We start from the raw sequence: 23,662 nt of genomic DNA on the forward strand, positions 1-23,662 counted from the left end.
TAACTCAGTTTACTGAGTTAAGTCCAGTTAAATTAGTTCCAAACTGTTTGAGGAACTAATAGTGAGTTAACATTTAGTTGATGCATTAATGCACTCAACTAGTGCTACTCCAGTTAACTGAAGATTCCCTCATCAGAAACTCATGCATGTCTATTTTGAGAAAGATCCAGTTGAGATTAATGTTCAAGGACAGTGTACTATCAGTTGCATGTGTTTTCTCATGGAGAAAACTCATGCATGCAATCAAGGACTTGTCCTTGAGGATTGCGCAGTTTTGAAGAAGGTTTTCCACTTGGTAGAAGGCTAATCATCCACAAGGAACAGCGCAAGGAAATAGGAGCTTGGAGGGCAGAGAGGAAGGTTGGAGAGAAGCCAAGATTGCCTGTGAGCATCTGTGAGGATTGTACTGAGAGCTAGTTAACTGTGCGAGCTAAGGCTTTGTATAATTCCTATGTATTTCCACCATGTATGATAATACAATAGTGTGGGGTTTTTAGCTGAGGCTTTCCCCAAAGTATTTTCATGCGTATTGTGCCATTGATTCTTCTTCTTCTGGCTATATTGTTTAGCTCGATCTTTAAGCTTTTGCAAATTGATAGTAGAAGTAGGTTATAGTATTCTGCTTTGATTTATATTGCATTATTGGGTTAACCTACAACAGATTTTCTACATGGTATCAGAGCTATGAACAGTATACTGAGAAGAGAATTCGAAGTTTGAAATTCGGGGTTGCAGGTGCAAATCGAATTCATATCATACTTCAAGGTTGGCCAATGGCGTTCTATGGCTTGAGACTCTAGCATGCCTTGGAAGGTAGCTCGAATTACATAGCATGGAAAGATAGAATGGAGGCTGTATTAGAAGACAATGGCTTGAAGGAATTCATTGATCAAGAAATCCCAAAGCCAACTTCAACTAATGCTTTAGAGTTGGCTGAGTGGAAGAAGTGTGTGGCGAAGGCGAGACGGATCATCCTTGAGGGAGTTTGAAACCATATTGTCTCGAGTCTCCATGCGAAAGATACTCCATGTTTAATGTGGAAAACATTGAAAGACCTCTACCAGAACAGTAGCGACCAGAGAAAATTGGCGCTCAAGGATAAGCTTCGAAGAATCAAGATGGAGAAGGGCGATACTATTTCCACATATCTGAACAAGCTCACCACCTGCAAAGATGAGCTTGGTAGTGTGGGAATAACTATTGTCGATGATGATATGGTGAGCCTCGCTCTCCTTGGCCTTCCAAAGAGTTGGAATAGCTACCAGGACTCTGTGAATGGAAGGGAGAAACTGTCGGATTGGGAACGACTGTGGTCGGATCTTATGCAGGAGGAGCACACGAGATGGTTCTTCATCCAAGAATGATGATGAAGAAAATCTGGCCTTAGCAAGTAAGGCAAGGAAAGGGAAGGGGAAGGCTTCCCATTTCAAATCGAATTCTTCTCATGGAAGGAAGAAAGATGACATATCTAAAGTAAGATGCTTTAATTGTCACAAGATGGGACATTATGCGACTAATTGCCCATCGAAGAAGTCCAAGAAGGGATCCTCGGAAGGATCGGAAGGTGAGGCATTAGCCTCTCAGTTTGAAATGGACTTTACCCTCATCGCATGCATGGTGTCATCGATGATGGGTTGTGTCTGGTATCTTGACAGTGGAGCCTCATTCCACATGGCCGGTGATAAAAAATTATTCAGTGCCTTGGAGGAGAAAGACCTCAAGATGTGGATAGAGATGGGTGACGATGGAAGGTATAGTGTTTCAGGAGTGGGCACGGTTGCTTTTCAGAGGGAGCATGGATCTCCTCTCACCTTGACAGATGTGATGTATATGCTTAGAATGAAGAAGAACTTGGTATCAGTCGTGATGTTGGAGGACAAAGGCTACGATGTTGTCTTCAGTAAAGGAAAGGCATTCCTAAGACACATAGCCACGAGTCAAACCAAGAGGATAGGGATTCGGGTGAAGAATCTCTATAAACTAGAGGTAGATGATCGTGCAACATTGAGTACGAAAGCAGAATTAGTGCAAAGCCAAGATATTGGCAAGTTGTGGCACAGGCAATTAGGCCATTTGCATCATGGGGCTTTGAAGATAATGCAACAGATATCTACAGGACCTCCCAAAGGTAAACTTGAGCAAGTTGACACATGCAAAGGTTGTACCTTGGAAAAGTACACCAAGTCTTCCTTTCATGATCGAGACAGTCGAGCAGAGGCTATCTTAGAGCGAGTTCATACTGATTTGTGTGGACCATTCTCGACGGCATCCACAGCGAAGCAAAGGGATTATGTGATTTTCATTGATGACTATTCTCGTAAATGCTAGATTAGTTCATGCAGAAAAAGGACCAAACTTTCACAAAGTTTTGTGAGTTCAAAGCTTTGGTCGAGAAAGAGTCAGGGAAGAAAATCAAGGCATTGAGAAGCGACAACGGTGGAGAATATGTCTCTCAAGAGTTTAAGGACTTCTGTGCAGCAGAAGGAATTAAACGAGTTAACGGCACCTCATAACCCACAGCAAAATGGGGTGGCCGAGAGGAAGAACAAAACTATTGTAGGGGCAGCACGGGCAATGCTGCATGACCAAGGCCTACCACTTCACTTGTGGGTTGAGGCATGCAACACAACGGTCTATTTGCAGAATAAAAGCCCGCATCGCATACTTGGGATGAAGACACCAGAGGAAGCTTTCTCCGGTAAGAGACCAGATGTGGGTCATTTCAAGATCTTTGGCTCATCGGTATATTGCCATGTGACAAAGGATGCACGGAAGAAGCTTGAGCCGACAATAGAGTTGGGGATATTTGTGGGGTACACTGATACACCTCACAACTATCAGGTGTACTTGCCTACCAGTCGGAGGACAGTGGTTCGCAGAGATCTCAAGTTTGATGAGCATAAGGCCACGCGAGTTTCCCTTGAGAGGGAGCTGCAACTACAGGCTATGGAGGAACTGTTGGTTCCTAAGGAGGAGGAGCCTTAGACTGATGCGGAGCAACCGCATGCATAGGTCCCAGGAGTGGAGACATCCACTCAAGCAGAGTCTTCCAGAGATGGACAGAAGCGCACAAGAGAAGCTGACAAATTGTTGGAGGATGCAAGAGAGAATGTGGGAGCACCATCTTCTCAGCGCAGACAGAGGAGGTCACTTGAGAGGTACATTGGATACATGGCCCTTGCTGGGGAATGTGTTGAGTCCGAACCATCTTCCTTTGAAGAAGCAGTGCAGCAGCCGATTTGGGTTGATGCTATGGTGGAGTATGACTCCATAGTTCATAACAGTGTTTGGGACGTGGTTCCGAGACCGGAGAACAAGTCAGTTGTGAGTTCCCGTTGGCTTTACAAGGTAAAGCAAGCTATTGATGGTAGTGTGGAGAAGCATAAGGCAAGATTTGTTGCCCAGTGGCTTTTCACAGGTCGAGGAAGTGAAACTACAAGGCTTCACTAATGCAGATTGGGCAGGGAGTCCATCAGATTAGAAGAGCACATAAGGAGGGATTTTCAACCTTGGGCCTTGGTACAGCAGGAAAGAGAGGTCGGTTGCACTCAACTCGCCAGAGGCAGAATACATGGTTGCAAGTCAAGCAGCATGTGAGGCCATCTGGATGCGGAAAATCCTAGTTGGTTTGTTTGACAGAGGATGGATCCAACTGTGATCTATTGTGATAATCAGAGTTGTATCAAACTCTCTAAGAATCCAGTATTTCATGATAGGTCCAAGCACATCGACATCCAGAATCATCATCTCAAAGACTGTGTAGCGAGGAGGATCATATTGCTGCAGTATATTTCGACAAAGGAGCAAGATGCTGACATTTTGACAAAGGCATTGTCAAAGTGTAAATTCGAATTCCATAGAGACAGGAACGAGGTGGCAGATAATCCCTGTCTTGTTGAGAGGGAGTGTTGAAATATGGCAACAAGAATAGTCCAATTTAATTTGTCCTTGAATTAAATTGTGAATTAAAATCAAATTTAGTCTTAGCAGCTACTTGGAAATAATTGATTAATTTATTTTAAATTAATTAGTTAGAGAAATTCAAGTTAGAAGTCTTTCTAAAGTCATGAAAGAGTTATTCCTTAAATTAAGGAGATAAGATTGAGTTATATTTGAGTTGTAATTAGTTAACTCAGTTTACTGAGTTAAGTCCAGTTAAATTAGTTCCAAATTGTTTCAGGAACTAATAGTGAGTTAACAATCAGTTGATGCATTAATGCACTCAACTAGTGCTACTCCAGTTAACTGAAGATTCCCTCATTAGAAACTCATGCATGTCTATTCTGAGAAAGACCCAGTTGAGAATAATGTTCAAGGACAGTGTACTATCAGTTGCATGTGTTTTCTCATGGAGAAAACTCATGCATGCAGTTAAGGATTTATCCTTGAGGATTGCGCAGTTTTGAAGGAGGTTTTCCACTTGGTAGAAGGCTAATCATCCACAAGGAATAGCGCAAGGAAATAGGAGCTTGGAGGGCAGAGAGAAAGGCTGGAGAGAAGCCAAGATTGCTTGTGAGCATCTGTGAGGATTGTACTAAGAGCTGATTAGCTGTGAGAGCTAAGGCTTTGTATAATTCCTATGTATTTCTACCATGTATGATAATACAATAGTGTGGGGCTTTTAGTTGAGGCTTTTCCCAAAGTATTTTCATGTGTATTGTGCCATTGATTCTTCTTCTTCTGGTTATATTGTTCAGCTCGATCTTTAAGCTTCCGCAAATTGATAGTAGAAGTAGGTTAGAGTATTCTGCTTTGATTTATATTGCATTATCGGGTTAACCTACAACAAATTTTCTACAACATGGAGTTGATGGGAGTGCTGAAAAGTTCAAGGCCAGATTCGTAACTTGAGGATTCTCTCGAAAGAAAGGAGTAGACTATGATGAGATATTTACACAGGTTGCTCGATATACCACCATCCATTTGATTATAGCCCTTGTTGCCTCGCAAGGATGGAACCTACACCAGATGGATGTCAAAACTGCCTTCTTGCATGGTTCGCTTAAGGAGGAAGTCTATGTGGAACAACCCGAGGGGTTTGAGGTTCAAGATCGTGAGACACGTGTATGCAAGTTGAAAAAAGCCCTCTATGGGTTAAAGCAAGCTCCTAGGGCTTGGTATGAGAAGATCAATAGCTATCTTATGAAGCTGGATTTACAAGGAGTGATGTTGACTCGAACCTATAATTCAAGGTTGAAAAGGACAGACCTCTCATTCTGGTCCTTTATGTGGATGATCTCTTTCTAACAAGTGATGAACCTCTCATTCATCAATGCAAGAGGGAGTTGGATTCCGAGTTCGAGATGAAAGACCTAGGACTAATGCATTATTTCCTAGGGCTGGAGGTTTGACAAAAGCCAAGTGACATTTTCCTTTCTCAAGGAAAATACATTGTGAAGCTACTTGAGAGATGTGGGATGGTGGATTGCAAGTCCGTGACTACTCTGATGGAACTCAACTTTAAGAAGCTATGTGGAAGTGATGTTGGGCCCAAATTAGCTAACCCTACCGAGTATCATCAACTTGGGGGGGGGGGGGGGGCTAATGTTTTTGGTCAACTCTCATCCTGACATATGCTTCATTGTGAATACGTTGAGTCAATATATGGTCGAGCCTCATCACATTCATTAGATTGCTGCTAAGAATCTCTTAAGATATCTTCGGGGCACAATCCACTATGTACTGAGATACACTGCCGGAAATTTAAGGCTACATGGATATTTTGATGTTGACTAGGCAAGCAGTGTGGTGGATTGTAAGAGCACGTCTGGGTGTTGCTTCTCTTTGGGGTCTACTTCAATATCTTGGATGAGCAAGAAGTAGAAATCGATTGCACTAAGCACCGTCGAGGCCGAAAACATTGCTGCGAGTATGGCCTGTTGTGAAGCTGTTTGGTTGAGGAAGCTCTTTAGTGAGATATTTGAGCACGTGTTGGATACCACTGTGATCTTCTGCGACAACCAAAGTGGGATTCGCCTATCAAAGAATCCCATGTTCCACAACCGCTCCAAGCACATTGTTATCAAGCACCACTTTATCCAGGATATGGTACAACAGGGAGCAATAAGGCTCCAAAACATTAGAACAGATGAGAAGGTTGCAGACATTCTCACGAAGCCTTTGGGGAAGGTCAAATTTTTAACCTTCCGAGAGAGACTTGAAGTCGTGGAAGGACCCTCCTATGAGCATCCCGTATGAGTTGGACACAAAGCTCTAGGAGCTCCTAGGGACTTGGGGTACTTCTTGGAGCTATGAGCGACCATAGGGTGAGTGGTTCACCTTCCCCTAGTGGTGCGCTAGATACAGGGTGAGTGGTTCACCTTCCCCTACCCGGACACATGCATGTAGGGTGAGTGGTTCACCTTCCCCTACGATTGACATATGCATAGGATGAGTGGTTCACCTTCTCCTATGGCATATGAGCAGGATGAGTGGTTCACCTTCTCTTGCTGATGCCCCGACACACATCCTACCCATAGAGTCCGGGACTCATGGGAAGTACCTCTCATCTGGCCAATGAGTTGGGAAAAGATGGTTAGGGACCATAGCACTACTGATGGACGCATTGTGTATTGTCGTACTCCCTATGACTAGGATGCATAGTGTTCAACAACTTGATCTAGGATCAAGGATTGACTTTAGTCAGTGGAGAGTGGTATGATCTGATGACCCACTCTCGATCACTTATTCTTCATTATTACTTCATGGTTCAGCAAAGCAGACCAGAGCAGTGATGACAGGGATGGTGCAGGATGACAAGATGGCATGATGGATTGGCAGGTGGAATTCTCCCTAGTTGAGAGGGAGTGTTAAAATTGGCAACTAGGGCCAAATTCCACCTTAGGACAGCCCATATGATGGAGATCACTATTGTATTGGATTCCTCTTTTCGAGAGGTCCAATTTTGATATAAAGATCATCTCATTCTAACAAGCAGAAATGGAATTTTGAATTTATTCTTTCTTATACACAAATTGTCAAGGTCGGCCTTAGTCAAATGTAGGCTCATGAAGCCTAATGGATGTGTCTCCTCGCCCTCAACAAAGTGTATAAATAGAATTGACCTTTCTCTCATTTGGACATCATCATCTCATCACATATCTCTCTCTCTCCTCTCTTGATTGGTTAGTACAGCTTGGAGGCTTCTCTACTTTGCACATGTTGAAGAGGACAAATTTCTGCACTGTTTTTGGAGGCCAAAAATTTTAGGGATTAGGGCAGTGTTGACTTGGACTGTTTGACCATGCGTTGACTTCGTTTTGGGGGAAGAATTCCAATTTCTAAAGGCCGCATTGATTGGCCCAGTTTTCAAAGTGATTGGGACAATTTGACCAAGTTGACTTCAGCATTGACTTTTTTATTTGACTGTAGAAATTACAGCAACATTTGACTGGGTTGACTGAGCTGTTTTGGGTTGACTTTGACTCTCTTGGCAGGCCGAATTCTTCGGTTGTTGACCAAATTGCTTGGAGGACATTTTGGGGCTGCTTTGACCATCGTTGACTTTCTGGTTAAGGCTACACTTGACTTCTAATTTGTCAAGACTATTTTGGGCATGTAATTCTGATATTTGTACTCTCTCTCTCTTTGCTAAACTATTGAAGAATAATAAGAAGATTTGATCAAAGGGTTTCCCCACATTGGGGTTTGTCCCTGGGATCCACCATATCTTTTATCCACTCACCTTGGCTCGTCCTTTGCACTTGTTTTTATGTTCTATATGCATTTATTGTCAATGTGTTTAAGTTAATGTGATTGCTACTAGATATAATTGGAAATTGTCATTGGGCTTCTAAAGGAACATTTAAATAAATTGTGCTAAAGCATAAGAACGTACCATTGTTATCTAAAATTTACATTACAAGAATCGGCGAACCAGATATAGGGGCAAGTCAGCCTAGAGGATTAAACTATGTAGTGGGGCTTTTACAATGTTGGAGAGAATCAAACTATATAGTGGGGCTTTGACAATGTTGGAGAGGATAAAACTATTTAGTGGGGCATTTACAATGTTGAAGCCGAGACGTCATCAACTATCGAATTAGTACTAGTAGAAGGCAACAACAAAAGAGCAAGATTCTCTGCCCCTCTAGAAGAGAAAGAAACAGATTGAGAATGCAATGCGCCAGCATACTAAAGGAAGCTTGTCAATCTTCAATATTTTCCCAAAGAAATGTTAAAATTTCACCTCAATAGAAGATCTGCACATATATAGCTTAAACCTTACAGCTGAAGCTGAAAACTTTTGAAACACCTATCAAAACTTCAAATTAATCAAAACAATGTATGGAAGAGATTCGAGAGTGTAGACATTGCATACCAAGAGGTTAGATCATTACAGTAGCAAACAACTGATAGATCTAAGAAAAGAGAAGTCTGAAAATCAGATCTGAATACTAAATCAGCTCAACACCAGACCAGCATTATGTAGAGTATAAATCAGATTTGAAAATCAACTTAACATGCTAAATTAGCTCAGCGCAGCCCAGCGGTCAATAGAAATCAGAGCTGCAAAAATCAAATCATCATACTCAATATGCAATAGCAATAGCAAATCTTACTATTACAGCAGGGAAGATGATGACATAAACGAAAATAAATTTCTCCCAAACTTACAATGCAAAACCAACCAGTTTTCACAAGGTAATAAAGCAAAACACTTTAACTAGAACAACCTAACTATAACATCACAGCACTCTTCATTCTAGCACTCATACAAAGAAGTAAAGTACCCCTCCTTCCCTTTTATTGAATATGTTGGGGAATTACAAGTTAAAAGTAAAACCCTAGACCGTATCCACCTGAGATAATTGGTCCACAAGTAGAGTGCTCCACCTTGACAAGGTCCACTTTAAATTAACCAACTCATGCATCTCACATATGCTAGGGGTGAGTGGTTACATGGCATCTCGTGCCAAGCACAATTTTCCATATAACTAAATCAAGTAGTGTGCCCCACATGTGCCAAGGTAGGTACATGCCAACACGTGCCAAGCACCCACTCCACATGTTTTTATGCAACACCACATGTGTTTATGCAACAGCTTTAGTGTGCCCTCTTACTCCATTTAACTCCAAGAGTAAAGCAATAAATGAAAGAAAGGGCTACGAGACGATTCATCTTTACGAGATTCTCTTCCATGAATGTGTTCCTCTCACAGAAAGAGTCAACCACTCTCAAGGAAAAAGTAAACTAACATGAAAGAGAACGAGGATATGATTGGCATAGATACCAAGGCAACTACTTGGAAAAGAGAGGCAATCACTAATGTAGAGTCTAGACCCACGTTCCCAAACCATGAAAGTTAAAAACTAGGTGTTGTTTATCATGCTACGGGCTTGAATTCTACTTCAGAGCAGCTTCATTCTCCTAGGAGAGATGCATTACATTTTACATTTTTTTGGAAATATGTGAAAAGCTTTTACTTACCCAAAGAAAATTAATAGGGTAGCTGATTCATTTCATTGATGATATAACTACTTTTGGATTTTTGCATTATTCTCTCATCCTTATCGAACACAATGCCTATAAGTATTTGAAAGTCATGGTTGTGTCCGCCTATGTAACTCTGCACTAAAATCAAAGAGTCTACCTCATCCTTATCCACGACGAAAGGTCTTGTAGAAGAGGGATTTCCTTGTTTTTCCTTCTCTTCGGATGTGGCAATAGATCCCATAATTTCTCTTTTCACGGACATGGATCCAGGTTGCTCCTGAAACAAAATTGTCCAAATTAAGCCAATAGAATCAAGCAACTATTCATTCATTTGCATTAAAAGTTTAAGCGATTTTGCTACTGTCTGTCCAATCATCAACTAGTTTTAGCCCTATCTTGATAGAAGAAAGTTTACCCAATTAGATTAGTGACCATATGTGAAAAAGTCATGAGCATAGAATATTGGTACACGCATTACACTATTGCTGTTATTCAAGCCGATATTGTGCATCACTCTACTCCTTCCAAGGAACCCAAAATGGACCCATACTTACAAGAACCAAAATGCCAACCACATGAAACCAAGCTGACTGATTATCTTCACCGATTTTATTTTCTTCTGTGCTCTACTTGGTTACACCAAAAGAAGGAAGGTGCTCTAGAGCCCAGGTGGGGGTGGGTGATCAGTCAACACTTGTGTGTTTGTGTGTGTAATGGTGCATCGAATGTAGACAGTAGATTAGGTGCATTGAATATAGATACTAGTACAGACTCATCTAAAACTAGGTTTTATATACCCCTCAGTGTTGTAAAGCTCAAGGATGCATATCTTGAGTTCGTATCATATCAGACCGGGGTTTAGATTGGTCTGTTCTAGCTGGTATACTAGTTTAGTGTGTTGAATGCGTTGGACCAAGAAGCCAAAAAAAAATTCAAACAACCACACTGAGCTTGAACTTATTCGAATATATTTAACGATTCTGGTGATCAACATATTACCTCTTCTGTGATGCTAAGTCCCTTAGTTGGGCAACCGTCCAGTGGAGTTAACTGCCCTTCGTCATTGTGAAATGCAGCTTTTACCAGCATCTCAAAATCTTTGCTTTTGTCGCTATGAACTACTTCGTCCTCCGAATCAAAAACATCAATCTCGGTCTTACTGGCATGCCTTTTCTCTTCATTTCTATTTTTTCCAGTTGACCTTTGTCCCTGCACAAATAAAGTTTAGCTGAAACTACATGAAACTGTATCGGTTGAATTGGACAAATTTGAAATTTAGTAACACACCTTGGGGACCTTGGGCAGGGTGAGCTTCTTCCTCTGTCGGGTGGGATTGGATTTTCCTTTTTTCGTTGTGATTTTTTGCTGGGAAGTGTTGGTGAATACGAGAAATCTTCTTCTTTGTAATCAAAATCTGGGTCTGAATCTGAATCTGAAGAGTAGGAATGGCTTCTCCTCTTTCTCCCCTCCATTATTGAATTCAAACCAGTGGTTTTGGTGTCTTGCAACTCTTTTGAACTCTCCACATTTTAAAAGCCTCCAAAACTTCCGAGTGAAGTAGCCTTTCCCTCCATTTTATTGGAAATTAGCTGTGAAAACGTGGGCTCCTCCACTCCGCAGCTAAAGGTTAATTTAATTCCCAATTGAATTTCTCGAGGGCTTTGGGCTATGTGTCTAACTCTTGAACTCAAATCTGATTGTAGCGAATCTCCTTGTGGAGGAAGGATGTGTAAAAGCATAATGAGGGCATCAAAGAATGTATATGTATGTCGAAGGCGAGGGCCTTAATTCCAACGAGGATGAAGACATACAGATGGAGTGAAAGCATTAAAGGGATAAATTATATTATTATTATTGAATTTAAGGTAATGGTTAAGTTAGACACTAAATTGGTGTATGAGACTTTGTTGTTTGCAGGACAAGGGACCCACTTCTTTGTAGCAATTTGATTGCTAAGTTTACGAAGACATACATATTCTACCCCCTATAGTTTTGAACCTGTGACCTCTTAAAAGGAAACACATGCTCTTAACCATTAGGCCGTTTCAAGCTGTAAATAATGGAGTATATATCATTTTGTCACATTAGCGGTGTAAAGAATACTTAAAAAGTTGGAAATAAATGATTAAATATGTTTATGATTTCTTTAGGGTTAAGTTAAAAAATAAGGTATTTGTTTTTTTAAATGAAAATTTTTTGATGGGGAATCAGCAACCTCCCTAGATATATGCAACATCCTGAAAGCCACATATATTGAAAACTCATAGTTCAACCTAGGATCGAGACATTCGGAGACCATCAGAAATTGGAGACAGGGTCCCAAACTCCAACAAGACGCCTATCCTTCCAGCCTTACTATGATGAGTTATTGGTGTAAGGGTGTTATGAAACCAGCTCACAAAAAGATAGAAAAGATAGATTAACGACTTCAAAATCAGCGTCTTTGAGGGGGCAACCTCCTTTACATTACACAAATGAACAATTCTTAGATGATACAAATGACAAGACCTCCTTTCTATATACAGGAGTTTAAGAGGTCACAATACAATCAGAGCCTACATAACAATAATATTGTAGCGGCACAACAATAACAATAGTGGGCTTCTATGGGGCATAATAATAACAACATGGGGACTATATCGGCACAATAATACAATAAGGGGGTTGCACTAATAACAATAAGGGGTTACATTAGTAGTATAGGGACCTAACATGCCCCTCTCCTTCAAAAAGTGTTGTCCTCAACGCTTGAGTAGTTTTGGATGCTTCTGTATAAAATTCTCATCTTCCCATGTGGAATATTCAGCGGGTAAGTTCTTCCACTTGATGAGATACTCTTCAAGTTCTGGCAATATTGTTTGAATTGGGATCTTCTCACCTATAGCCTTCTTTAAGCATGAAACATGGAAAACTGGGTGCACTCAGGAAGATGCAGGAAGCTCCAATTTGTATGCCATAGTACCAATCTTTTGTAACACCTTGTACAGACCATAATACTTTGGTGATGATTTACTATCCTTCTTAGCTTGCGTGAGGGACATTTGTTTGTATGGTTGTAGTCGTAGAAATACCCAGTCACCTACATCAAAGCTTCTTTCACTGCGATGTTGATCTGCCTATTGTTTCATTCTATTCTGCACCAAAGTGAGGTTATCCTTTAAGAGTTTGAGAACTTCTTGTTGATGCTCGATGTGATCTTGCACTGCTTGAACCTTAGAATTTTTTTTTTAAAGATGATGTGATGGACGGTGGATGATATCCATAAAGTGCCATAAATGGGGTCATTTTTGTTGCAGTATGAAAGGAAGTGTTATACCACCATTCAGCCAGAGGCAACCACTTGACCCATTGTGTCTGTTTATCAGATAAAAAGCAACGGAGATATCATTCCAAACATTTGTTCACTATCTCTGTTTGCCCATCAGATTGAGAATGATAAGATGAGCTATGAGCTAACTAAGTACCAAAATATTCCACCTCTTTTACTCCAAAGAAACATTTGGAGCTTTTTGCATATAATTGTTTCTCCTCCAATAGTTTGAGCACCCTATCAACATGTTGTACATGATCCTTCCAAGACTTTATGTAAATTAGTATATCATAAAAAAATACTAACACAAATTTTCTAAGAAAGGGTTTGAAAATGGAATTCATTAAACCTTGAAATGTAGAAGGTGCATTGGTAAGGCCAAAAGGCATGACCAAAAGTTCATAATGACCCTCATGAGTTCTAAATGTTGTTTTCAGAATGTCTTTAGTCTTCATCCTGATTTGATGATATCCTAAACGAAGATCCAACTTGGTGAAGTAAATTGATCCATGCAATTCATCCAATAATTCATCAATGACATGAATGAGAAATTTATCTTTAATAGTGAGCTTATTGAGCTCCCTATAATCCGGATACATGCGCCATGATCCATCTTTCTTGTGCACCAACACTACTGGAGCAAAGAAAGAACTTTGACTAGGTTGAATTATACCAACCTCTAACATTTATGCAACTATACGTTCAATTTCACTCTTTTGGGCATAAGGATATCTGTAAGGCCTGATGTTTGGAGGAACACTTCATAGAATCAAATGAATAACATGATCATGATCACGAATAGGTAGGATGCCTTTGGGAGTCTCAAATACCTTGGAATGATTGTCTAGGGCTTTTTAGAGATCTGGAAAAATAGATGATTTCGATGTGGGAACCTCTAGCGAACATAATTGTGCAATTACGCCTCATTTTTCTTTCTTTAGAAGCTTTGTCATTCCGTTATAGCTTATTATATTCCCTATTTCCCTGTGATACCCCTTAATTCAACTTCCTTTCCTTCCAAAAAAAAATCATGAAAAGTTCTTGAAAATTAAAAGCTATTGTACCCAAGGATTGTAGCCATTGGACTCCTAGTACAACATCAACACCACCCATTGGAATGGACATCATTGGGCTATTCAATACATATTATCCCATTGATAGCTTGATATTATGGCACTTTCCAGAGCAATTTATGGTTCCTCCAATTGCAACCGTCACTTGACATTCTGGTGCTGGATATAGAAAGCAATTCAATTCCTTGGCTATCTTATAATGAACAAAATTATGGGTATTGCCCGAATCAATCAACACTACTACTTTTTTCTTCTTGATATGTCATTCTATCTCGATAGTTTGAGGAGTGGTCATTTCGGCCAATGCATTACAAGATATGGTCGAATTCATTTCTTCTTTCTCTAGGGTTTGTTCTTGGTGTATATCATTTTCTTTTGACATTTCTTGTTCCTTTTCTTCCTCCTCTTCACAATCTATGTAAAATAATATCTTCTCATCACACTTATGACCTTTAGTGTATTTGTTATCACAACTGTAACAAAGCCCTTTTGCTAATTTTTCTTCTAATTGTTGTGGTGTCAACCTTGTAGGTTGTGGAAGGCTAGGGGCAACAACACTTCCATCTTTGTATTTGTGAGTGGTAGGCTTCCTTGTTGCCATAATTTTGCTTTCCATTTTTCTTGCCAACCTGAATGCATTGTCCAATGAATCAGGTTCCCAAAGGTGAACCTCTTGTTGGATGTTATCCTTTAAAGTCCCTATGAACACATCAATCTTATGCTCCTCTGGAATATCTTTGGGAACCTCTTGTTGGATGTTATCCTTTAAAGTCCCTATGAACACATCAATCTTATGCTCCTCTGGAATATCTTTTACCCTTATATTCAATTTTTGGAAGTCCTCAATGTGCTCCATCATTGAACCCTTTTGTTTGAGATTTATCAATTGGCTAAAAAAGGTGTTGCGTTTTGTATCCTCACAATGTGCTATCATTTATTCCGTAAATATTTTCCAAGTGATAATTTTTTTACGAGAGCAAAGTCATCAATACCATACAAACTGATTTGGTTCCAAATATAAAGTTGCAATGCATACCTTTTGCGTGTTTTGCACATTATGCAGATCGAAATATAGCTCCATCTGTAGTACCCATGTTACGGGATCCTTGCCATCAAACTTCCTCATATCAATCTTTGGAACATGGTGGGTCTTCAATCCAACGTTAGAGTCTATAAAATCATGATTAACATTTATTTTGTTCTCATCATGAGTTTCATTTACTACCCTTTCGCCATTAGTAAGCATTTCTTGTATCAACTTTGTCAAATTTGTCTTCAAATCTTCCATGTTGCCTTTAAGTTTTTCTTCTACACCATCCATCTTAGCTTCCACGTCATTCATCTTAGCTTCCACGTCATTCATCTTAGCTTCCACGCCTTTCTTTAAACCATCCATATTAGCTTCCACGCCATCCATCTTAGCTTCCACACATTTCTTTAAACCATCCATCTTAGCTTTTGTTACTTTTTGTGAGAGTGAATTTTGTTGCACTTAGTCTCGTAATTTTGATATATCATGTTGCATTTCTTCCTCTTCGTCATGAGTCATGCTAGAGCTTTCGGGTTGCTTACTAGGGGTTTCCATTTTCTTTCTTCGGGGCATCAATTAATGATAATTATGCTTCATTATGCCCTTTGAATTCCTTCAAACTAATTTTTCAAACCAAACTTATACAAAATTTAAAAAAAACTACACATCTTTTTCCACTTTGTAGGAGCTTGATATTGAATTTGTTGTATCTATGTAATTTCAGATCTCCAAAGTTTGAAATTGTGTTTTGCGGTAGCCCTCTGAGTCCTCTTTCCAACTCCACAAGTCTGATCAAGATTGGATTCTCCAAGGAAGATTTATGCCAAATCTCCCACGATGACCTAATTATAGACTAGTTCAGTAGAGCGAACTTGTATGAAGTGCCATGTGTCACTGTTTCGGCCTTAGGACCTTAAACGAATACACAGAAAACTACAGGCCATCCTATTTCTATAACTTTTTATGAAATTTCAATCTGATGCTCAAAGAGAAAGTTATGATGATTTTCCCAAGGTCACCTATTTGGGATGTAATTCGGGAGCCTGCAAAAACCCTAAATGTCTTGGACCATATCTTCGAAAATATAGTGAAACAAGATCTGAAATTCGGACCCAAGTTTCATTAAGATCTCGCCTCAAATGGGTTTTAATTTCAGTGTCTGAACCTTCGTAGAAAAAAATTATAGCGAAAAGTCCACAATGACCCGTTTCAGATGGAATTTTAGAGCTTACAAAAACCCTAACTTCCTCAGAGCATATCTTCGAAAATATAGCGAAACAAAATTTGAAATTCAGACCCGAGGTTTAGACTGGTTTCGGCTCAAATGGTTTTTTTTTAGCTTCTGAAACTTCGTAGACAAAATTTATAACGAAAATTCTACGATGACCTGTTTGGAGCAGTGAAACCCTAGAATCCAAAGGCTCTGATACCAAATGTTATGAAACTAGCTCACAAAAATATAGAAAAGATAGATTAATGACTTCAAAATCAGCCTCTTCGAGGGGGCAACCTCCTTTATGTTACATAAATGAACAATTCTTGGATGATACAAATGACAAGGCCTCCTTTCTATATATAGGAGTCTAAGGGGTCCCAATACAATCAAAGCCTACATAACAATAATATTGTAGGGGCACAACAGTAACAATAGTGGGCTTCTATGGGGAATAATAATAACAACATGGGGACTATATGGGCACAATAATAAAATAAGGGGATTGCACTAATAACAATAAGCGGTTACACTAGTAATATAGGGACCTAACAAAGGGTAAACCAAGTGGTTAAGATGGATCGTTAACTCCCTCTCTACCCGGCTTTGTATCCCCAAAAAAATAAGATATTTATTGATAACAATTAGGTAAAATTCATGTGGGAGGAGCTCCTAGAATTGCAAGGGCTTGGGAAGTGATGAAAAATGGAAAATAATATATAATCTAATCAAAGATGAGAACCTCAATATTCTTCTAATATAGGAGACTAAAATGGAGGAAAAAGTTTCCCTAAAAAAAAGACACAATCTAGAAAAATAGTATGGAAAAAGCAAATGGTTCAAGAGGAGCAGCGAGAGGTTTACGTACAATGTGGTCAACATCACACTTTCAATTCATCTGGGAATTGCCTTTAGCTCATTGGATTGCATTAAGATTAGTTTGTATTCTTTCATGTGAGACCATCAATTTTTTTAATATATACATGCCAAATTCTTATCCAAATAAGCTCATTTGTTGGAAAGTATTCTGTTAGGTGAGACCATCAATTTTTTTAATATATACATGTCAAATTCTTATCTAGATAAGATCGTTTGTTACAATTCTCTCCTATGCTTAAAGGACATGATCTCGGAGCATAACAATATTTTTGTAGGAGGCTTTAATACTACTATTCATGGTTGGGAAAAGAAAGGGAGGTCATCTATAAGGGGTTCGTTTAGAGAAAACATGGAAGACCTTATCTCACCTTTGACCTAGATGATCTTAAGCCAATTTAGGGAATGTTCACCCAGTTAAACAAGTGTCTTGGTCCTACCCACATTTTAGCAAGACTTGACAGATTCCTTGTTTAGAGTTCTCTGCTTGATGAAAATGTCACACCCCTCTCTCAAATTCTCCCTTGGGTAAGTTCTAACCATAGGCATATTCCCCTTTCTTTGTCCTCGTAAAAAAACTATGGCCCACTCCCATTCTAATACAATCCTATTTAGTTTAGGAAGCATAACTTTGTAGATATTGTCATAAGCGTATGGGGGCAATAGGTGGATGGTTTGTCGCTATATGTTTGGGAGAAAGAATTAAAAAGATTTATACAAGGTATTAGAAGTTGGGCTAAAAATAATCAAGAAAAAGAGAAGGAATTCATCCTCACCTTAAAACTCCAACTCAAAGACATGTGGGAAAATTTGGAGCAACAATCCATTGCCTAGCATCTTCTTATGGAAGAGAAGACAAACTTTCAAAAACTACAAACTGAATTGAGAATGAGAAGGAACTCTGGAGGCTTTTAAGTCTAGAAGTATATGGCTGAAGGTGGGGAACAAAAATATAAATTTCTTCCACAAACATGCCAAACAATGTGTGTGGAGGAACAATGTCAACAAAATATCCTTGGTGGAGGGTATTTCTTTGACCTCTTACAATCAAATTAAAGAAGTTTCCTTTGATCATTTTTCTAATTTGTATAAAGAGTAATATACAATTTGTTATCTCTTAGAGAAAACCTTGGCTGCAGGAAAAACTCTAAGGTAACCTCGAACCTCTTTGAGGTTAAAAGTTGGCCCTTCAATTTGGAGAGGGATCTCTCCCTAAACTTAAATACTCAAGGTCATTGTAGCAGAAGGTTTGCAATTGAGTCCTATGGCCAGATTTATCGAAGAATGACTGAGTTTGGTTCAATTGTGTGAAAATACTACCATTGGGCATGGAGTCTGACTCAATCAGGCTTTATATAATTATAGTTTCAATGAGCAAAACACAAAAACAGGGTAGTGATAATTCCTTTGACACTTTAAGGAATTTGGAAGAAAATGAAGGAAATTAGTGCAATGGTTAAGTGAACAACATTTATTAAATGACTGATAATAAAGAAAAGGGAGCATAAACACATAAATCCCAATTTCAAACACTTAGTATTTCAGACATGAGGAAATATAAAACGAAGAAAAGACAGACAGGGAATCATAACACAAGAATTTCTGTAAACTGCTCATGAAGACTATTTTCATTAAGATCTGCTCAATAATACACAAGGGATGATATATCTCAAATAACTCCAACCCTTTCTTTTTCTATAGTCTTTGCTTATATAGATAATACAATAATTGAAATAGGTTTGTAGCTCATAAATAATTACAGTAATCCAACAATAGCAGTATAAATCTCTTAGGTACATGCAAAGGAAAATATCTTTAAACATTATCAAGTTTTTTCAAATCAAAACAACTCGTTGAAATCTATGGTGAAAATGGTGCTGAGAAAATGTATCATGGTTATGCTTCCCTCATTGTAGATTAGGCATTATCATCCTTCAAAAACGAACTTCGGTTTTGGATCTTGCCTTCTCGGTCATCCCTGTCGTAATTCGGTGATAACATCGCTATCAACCTTTTAGCAGTAGGAACTGATGTTTTCGTTGACTGGCAACTGTCAGCGTTTCTTTAAGATTGTTCTTCCGAAATGCGCTGATAATGACAATGGCAGCGCTTCTCTGCAAAATGTGTTGATAATGAAAATATCAACGCTCCTTTATGCCTTTCTGTGCTTGTACGCTAACAAATGCTTGATTAAAATTTCACTGTCATAGTGAAATATCAAAACTCAAAAAGGTGGATACTAGTCTCTCAGTTGAGCGTATTGGTTGCTTCCAATAAGACATCCACCTTATCCATCCTCTGTCTCTTACTTTGTTTGGTTTCCATGGGGATTTTCTTCTTGGTTGTTTTTGTTTTCTTTGACCCCTTTGAATTTGTAGCTTTCCCTTTGTTTATAATTAGGTCCTTTAGTGGAACATTGTCCACGTCTATGACCTCTTTGGCAAGGTCAGGGTTTTGCTTCAACTTTATATTCAGTCTCAATTTGTTTAAGGGCCTGGTGTGAGGTCTTTTACCCCCTTTGAACATTTCAAACAAGGTGGGTTCCTTTTCAACTGGGACTTCTTCATCATGGGGTTCAGGCTCAGCCCTCTTTCCTTTGGTTTGCTTTGGTGGTTGGCTTTCTGCAGGGGAACCTTCAGTAGGTGGATTTTCAGCATGAGGGAAACTCACAGTAGGAGGATCTTCAGTAGACTGTATTTTCTGAAGCTTATCACTTCTAGAATAGACCTTTGGTATTTTAGGAATAGAAGGTGAGGGTTTGTTTTCCTTATTTCGACTTTTGGTTTGCACAGTGGGGGTGCCCTAAGAAGAGGTTATTTCCTAAGGGTTTTTTACTTGTTTGGTACCCTTTTTCCTCCCTCCTATAGACTTAGGGGGTTGGGGTTGAAACCCTCCCCACAACAGAAAATGGTTCCATGTTCTTCCAGCAACTGATTTTCAATTAATAACTTAATTAAAGCTTTGTGATAAATGAAGTGTGGAGATGGGTTTGTTCTGGCCCGAAACCGAGTAGCCATGTGTTTGATACTTTCTAACCAAAAATAACATGCATTCATTCTCACATGTCCTGCTAGATAAGTTAAGAAATGGAAATGATATAAGTTTACCCAGTTAAAACGTGGTTCACATGTGAAATAAAACTAGGTAATTTGCAACAGCCCATGCCATTTTTCTTCCAACCAAGACCTCTACACCCCTATCTTCCAATTTCTTTCTTTGAACTTGACCTCCAGGAAGAACGGGACATCAATCCTAGCTAAAACATGGCTCCTAAAGACCCTTTCTCCATTTGTAGCTAGAGTTGTGACCTCTGCGACCAGCTCCTCTGTCACCTAGAACGAATCCCTCCAAACTTCCACACGTTGAACATCAAAACTCTGGGCAAATGCTCAAGCAACCTCGTCATGGAAATCGTTGCATCGTAGGAAAAATTCCTCCGACCTAGTCTATTGAAAATGCTGCTGAATATCTGGGTAAATCTCCAGAAGGTCGGGACCTTTTGGTTCATTTCTGTTTAACCTCCCTCTTTTCCCCATTATCTTTATAGTCTGGCAATTTCACAGAAGAGAGACCAAGATTCAATCTTGTATCTCCATCGAATAGCGTGAATTGAACGCTTTCCAATGATAAAAGATAACAAAAAGTTTACAATTGAAATGGGGAAATTACTATGCGAGGAAAACAATGACGTTTGAGGCATGTGTGTTAAATAATTGATTGACAGGTAAAACTATGACTTAACCCTTCGATGATTTTGTAACTTCCTCCTCCCACATCTACCCAAGTAACCAGCCAACCAGGGTAAACATGTGATGAGAAGTTACTATGATATGATTCGACCTCCTAAGTCACCTTAAGGAAGTGGAACCGACAGAAACACACCATACAGACCTTCCACATTAGTAGCAGGACTCCCAAGAACCATCCCAAACTCTCAGGGAACCATCCCCTGGGTCCCACTAAGTTTTTTAGACCAATTAACCCTTGGAAACTCCCACAACATGGTATGCCAGCATCCAAGGACTTTTCTACTCAATGTTGTGCCAACGTCCCTGAGATTTGAGCCACTTTTCAGGACCAGATCCGAGGTCACTACCTATAACTCAATGACACTTTCAAAATCCATGATTTACATAATAACAAGACTTACAAATCAAAAACTAACTCCAGGACTAAGCTTGACCATCCCCAATCGGGACTAACATTTTGTCAAACACTTGGCATCAATGCAATCTACAGGAAATGAATACAAGACAAAGCATAAATGATTGAGAACTCATATGAGACTTGACAAGAAGGATCACCAACCTCTTCCCTTAACTATTTTGACATGAATTAGGTCTTACATCCATTACCCTTTTAGTTACAAGTAAATACATGAAATAACCATGACAATAATCAGTCATTTAACCATGCTTATAACTAACGTTAAACCATAAAAATAACAATGAGATAACAACCATTAAAGCCGCATATTAACAAGTACAAAAGCAAGAGAACTTAGCTTTTATTAAACATAGGCAAATCTGATCAGGTTCAGGACTTCCACCTACCACCCAATCGTAGACATGGCTAAATGAAATATTTCTTTCATCCAGTTGCCCCCGTGTCATATTCCAAGCATGAATGTGGGATCTCATGGATAAGCCAATCCAAAAACAACCAAGGGAATCCAGAGGTTAAACCACCTCCACCCTCACCAAACCATGATCTCACCAAAACCGGCACCAAGATCACAAAACCAAACCGAGCTAGGAATACCTCTGGACTCCATTACTATCCTTGAGGAATTTTTCGTCTCCTTCTCTCTCAAAATTTACCACAATTCACACTGGATCACTAAGCCCTAAACTAAGACACCAGTCTCTCAGACTTTATCGATATCCACACCAGATCACTAGGCCCTAAAATGAGACTCCACCCTCAGGCTTTACCATGTATCCCGCCAAAACCGGTTAAGGGATTCCTAGGCCTTTGGGAATTTTCCTAAGACCACCTCTTCCCCAGATTCTTAAACCATCCAACAATTCCAAAGCTAAAAACTAAGAAAACAATCCCATCACATCATGGCTATCCGAAAAAAGGCAAGGCTTGGCTGAAAACCACTGTTGTAACCCGACAAAACCATGCCATCGAAAACAAGAGAACCATACACAAACATGTAAAGCCATGCATGTCAAAACCAGCTAGGAAATCACACATGCAATATGTTACCTGCAAGTATTCCTGTTGAAGTTGCTTGATCTTGCTCTTCCTTGCTTGATCCTTGCTTTCCTTCCTTTCCTTTTGTTTGCTTTTCCTTCCTTGTTCTCACGCTAGAGTACTCCAAGGAAACTCTAAGTGCCCAAGAGTGAGAGAGAGAGAGAGAGAGAGAGAGGGAGAATAATGAGAGAGCTCCAACACTAAGCTGACAAAAGTATACACTGACTAAGCCTACCCACTGATCCTCATAAGCCTTTTTATCAATGAGGCCTTTGTTTTCTTCAATTTCCATTATTTTCCTTCATTTTCCTCCTCACATGCAACCTGTGACCTTTCACCTTCATTTTCTCCTAATTTCCGTTATTTTCATAAATAAATGTGCCAAAAATGCCAATTTCCTTTCCAAAGCCTTTGCCAATTTCCTTTAGCCATAATAACCAAAATGAACACATGCACTAGGATGTTTTGCCCACCATTCATATTGGAATACGTGTCCCATGACTGTGGCTTATATTTTTATGTTTACCTGGATTTTTTTAACCAGGGTTGTTACAGAACCCTCCCCCTTGTGGGAACACCGTCCTCGGTGTTCAATGACACCTATAACCCACAAGACAACTGAAAACAAAACATACTACCCATGGAGCTTTATAACATAGCTCGTTGTAGTATTTACAATGATGATTTGCTAAAACACGACAAACATATCGTTTACTGGAGCTTTATAACACAACTCATTACAGTATTTACAATAATAACCACATACACACATACACATTTTCTTCACCCAACAAATAATCATACTATCCATGGAGCTTTATAAATCCAGCTCGATATAGTAATTACAATAAAACACACATATACACATATGCACATTTTCTCAACCAACAAATAAAAGGATACAATGCATACATCCGCAATAAGGGAATCCAAAGGCTTACACCTCCACCCTAAAAGTAATATCAGGATTCACCTCCTTCCCAAGAAGTCCATAATCCACTGCAAAGTCCAAGTTGCACTTAATGTCCAACGTTATAATCACTTGTCCTCTTAGTGAACAGTTATTGACTCATTGTTCCAGGGCGCACTCCCAATGTGCATTTGGTTCCATCTAGCAATGCTAATGACCAAAACAAATCCATTCCTGACCTTCCCTTCTCTACTACATAATCCCTCGGGCAATCTGGTCACCCCCTTCCGTGTAGTGACTCACCTTCCAAGTTCCTCGACATCCCCTATCTGGGGCAATCCATCCCTTGGCAAGGCTTCCTCGCATTGGAAGGTCAGACAACCAAGGCATATACCTGCCTCAAAACCATCATATCGATCATAGCATGCTCATTGCCATCAATGGACACTATTGGGTACCAATGTCCCACATTGGCCCTGCTCCTGAAGTACTTTACCAGCATACCAATGCCTGCTCTAATTCCTTTGCTGTTGTTGCTAATGCTTGCCATTAGTTCCAACCAGCCAACCAGGCATTTCATGCTTTCCTATACTAAGCACAAAATTTCCATTA

The 23,662-nt window shown here is 39.5% G+C and overlaps 1 protein-coding gene across 5 annotated transcripts in view; it reads right to left on the bottom strand.

Annotated features, from left to right (window-relative positions):
• The window catches only part of LOC149234872 (uncharacterized), a 408,823-nt gene that overhangs the window by 142,475 nt on the left and 242,686 nt on the right, over positions 1 to 23,662 (bottom strand). The window contains exons 1-3 of one of the 5 annotated variants that reach the window (XM_089371985.1): positions 10,724 to 11,174; positions 10,436 to 10,645; positions 9,594 to 9,713 (exon numbers count right to left, since the gene is read on the bottom strand). The exons of 3 other annotated variants lie outside the window; for them this stretch is intronic. In XM_089371985.1, coding sequence (XP_089228111.1) covers positions 9,594 to 9,713; positions 10,436 to 10,525 — 210 coding nt within the window. In that variant the 5' untranslated portion in view covers positions 10,526 to 10,645; positions 10,724 to 11,174. Of the gene's footprint in view, positions 1 to 9,593; positions 9,714 to 10,435; positions 10,646 to 10,723; positions 11,175 to 23,662 lie in introns of those variants that run through there. One more of the 5 variants, XM_089371984.1, reaches the window with a different exon arrangement.

The sequence above is a fragment of the Pinus tabuliformis genome, chromosome 8 (assembly GCF_031772625.1).
Source record: "Pinus tabuliformis cultivar Carrire ecotype Pingquan chromosome 8, CPIR1, whole genome shotgun sequence".
Classification (NCBI taxonomy): domain Eukaryota; kingdom Viridiplantae; phylum Streptophyta; class Pinopsida; order Pinales; family Pinaceae; genus Pinus; species Pinus tabuliformis.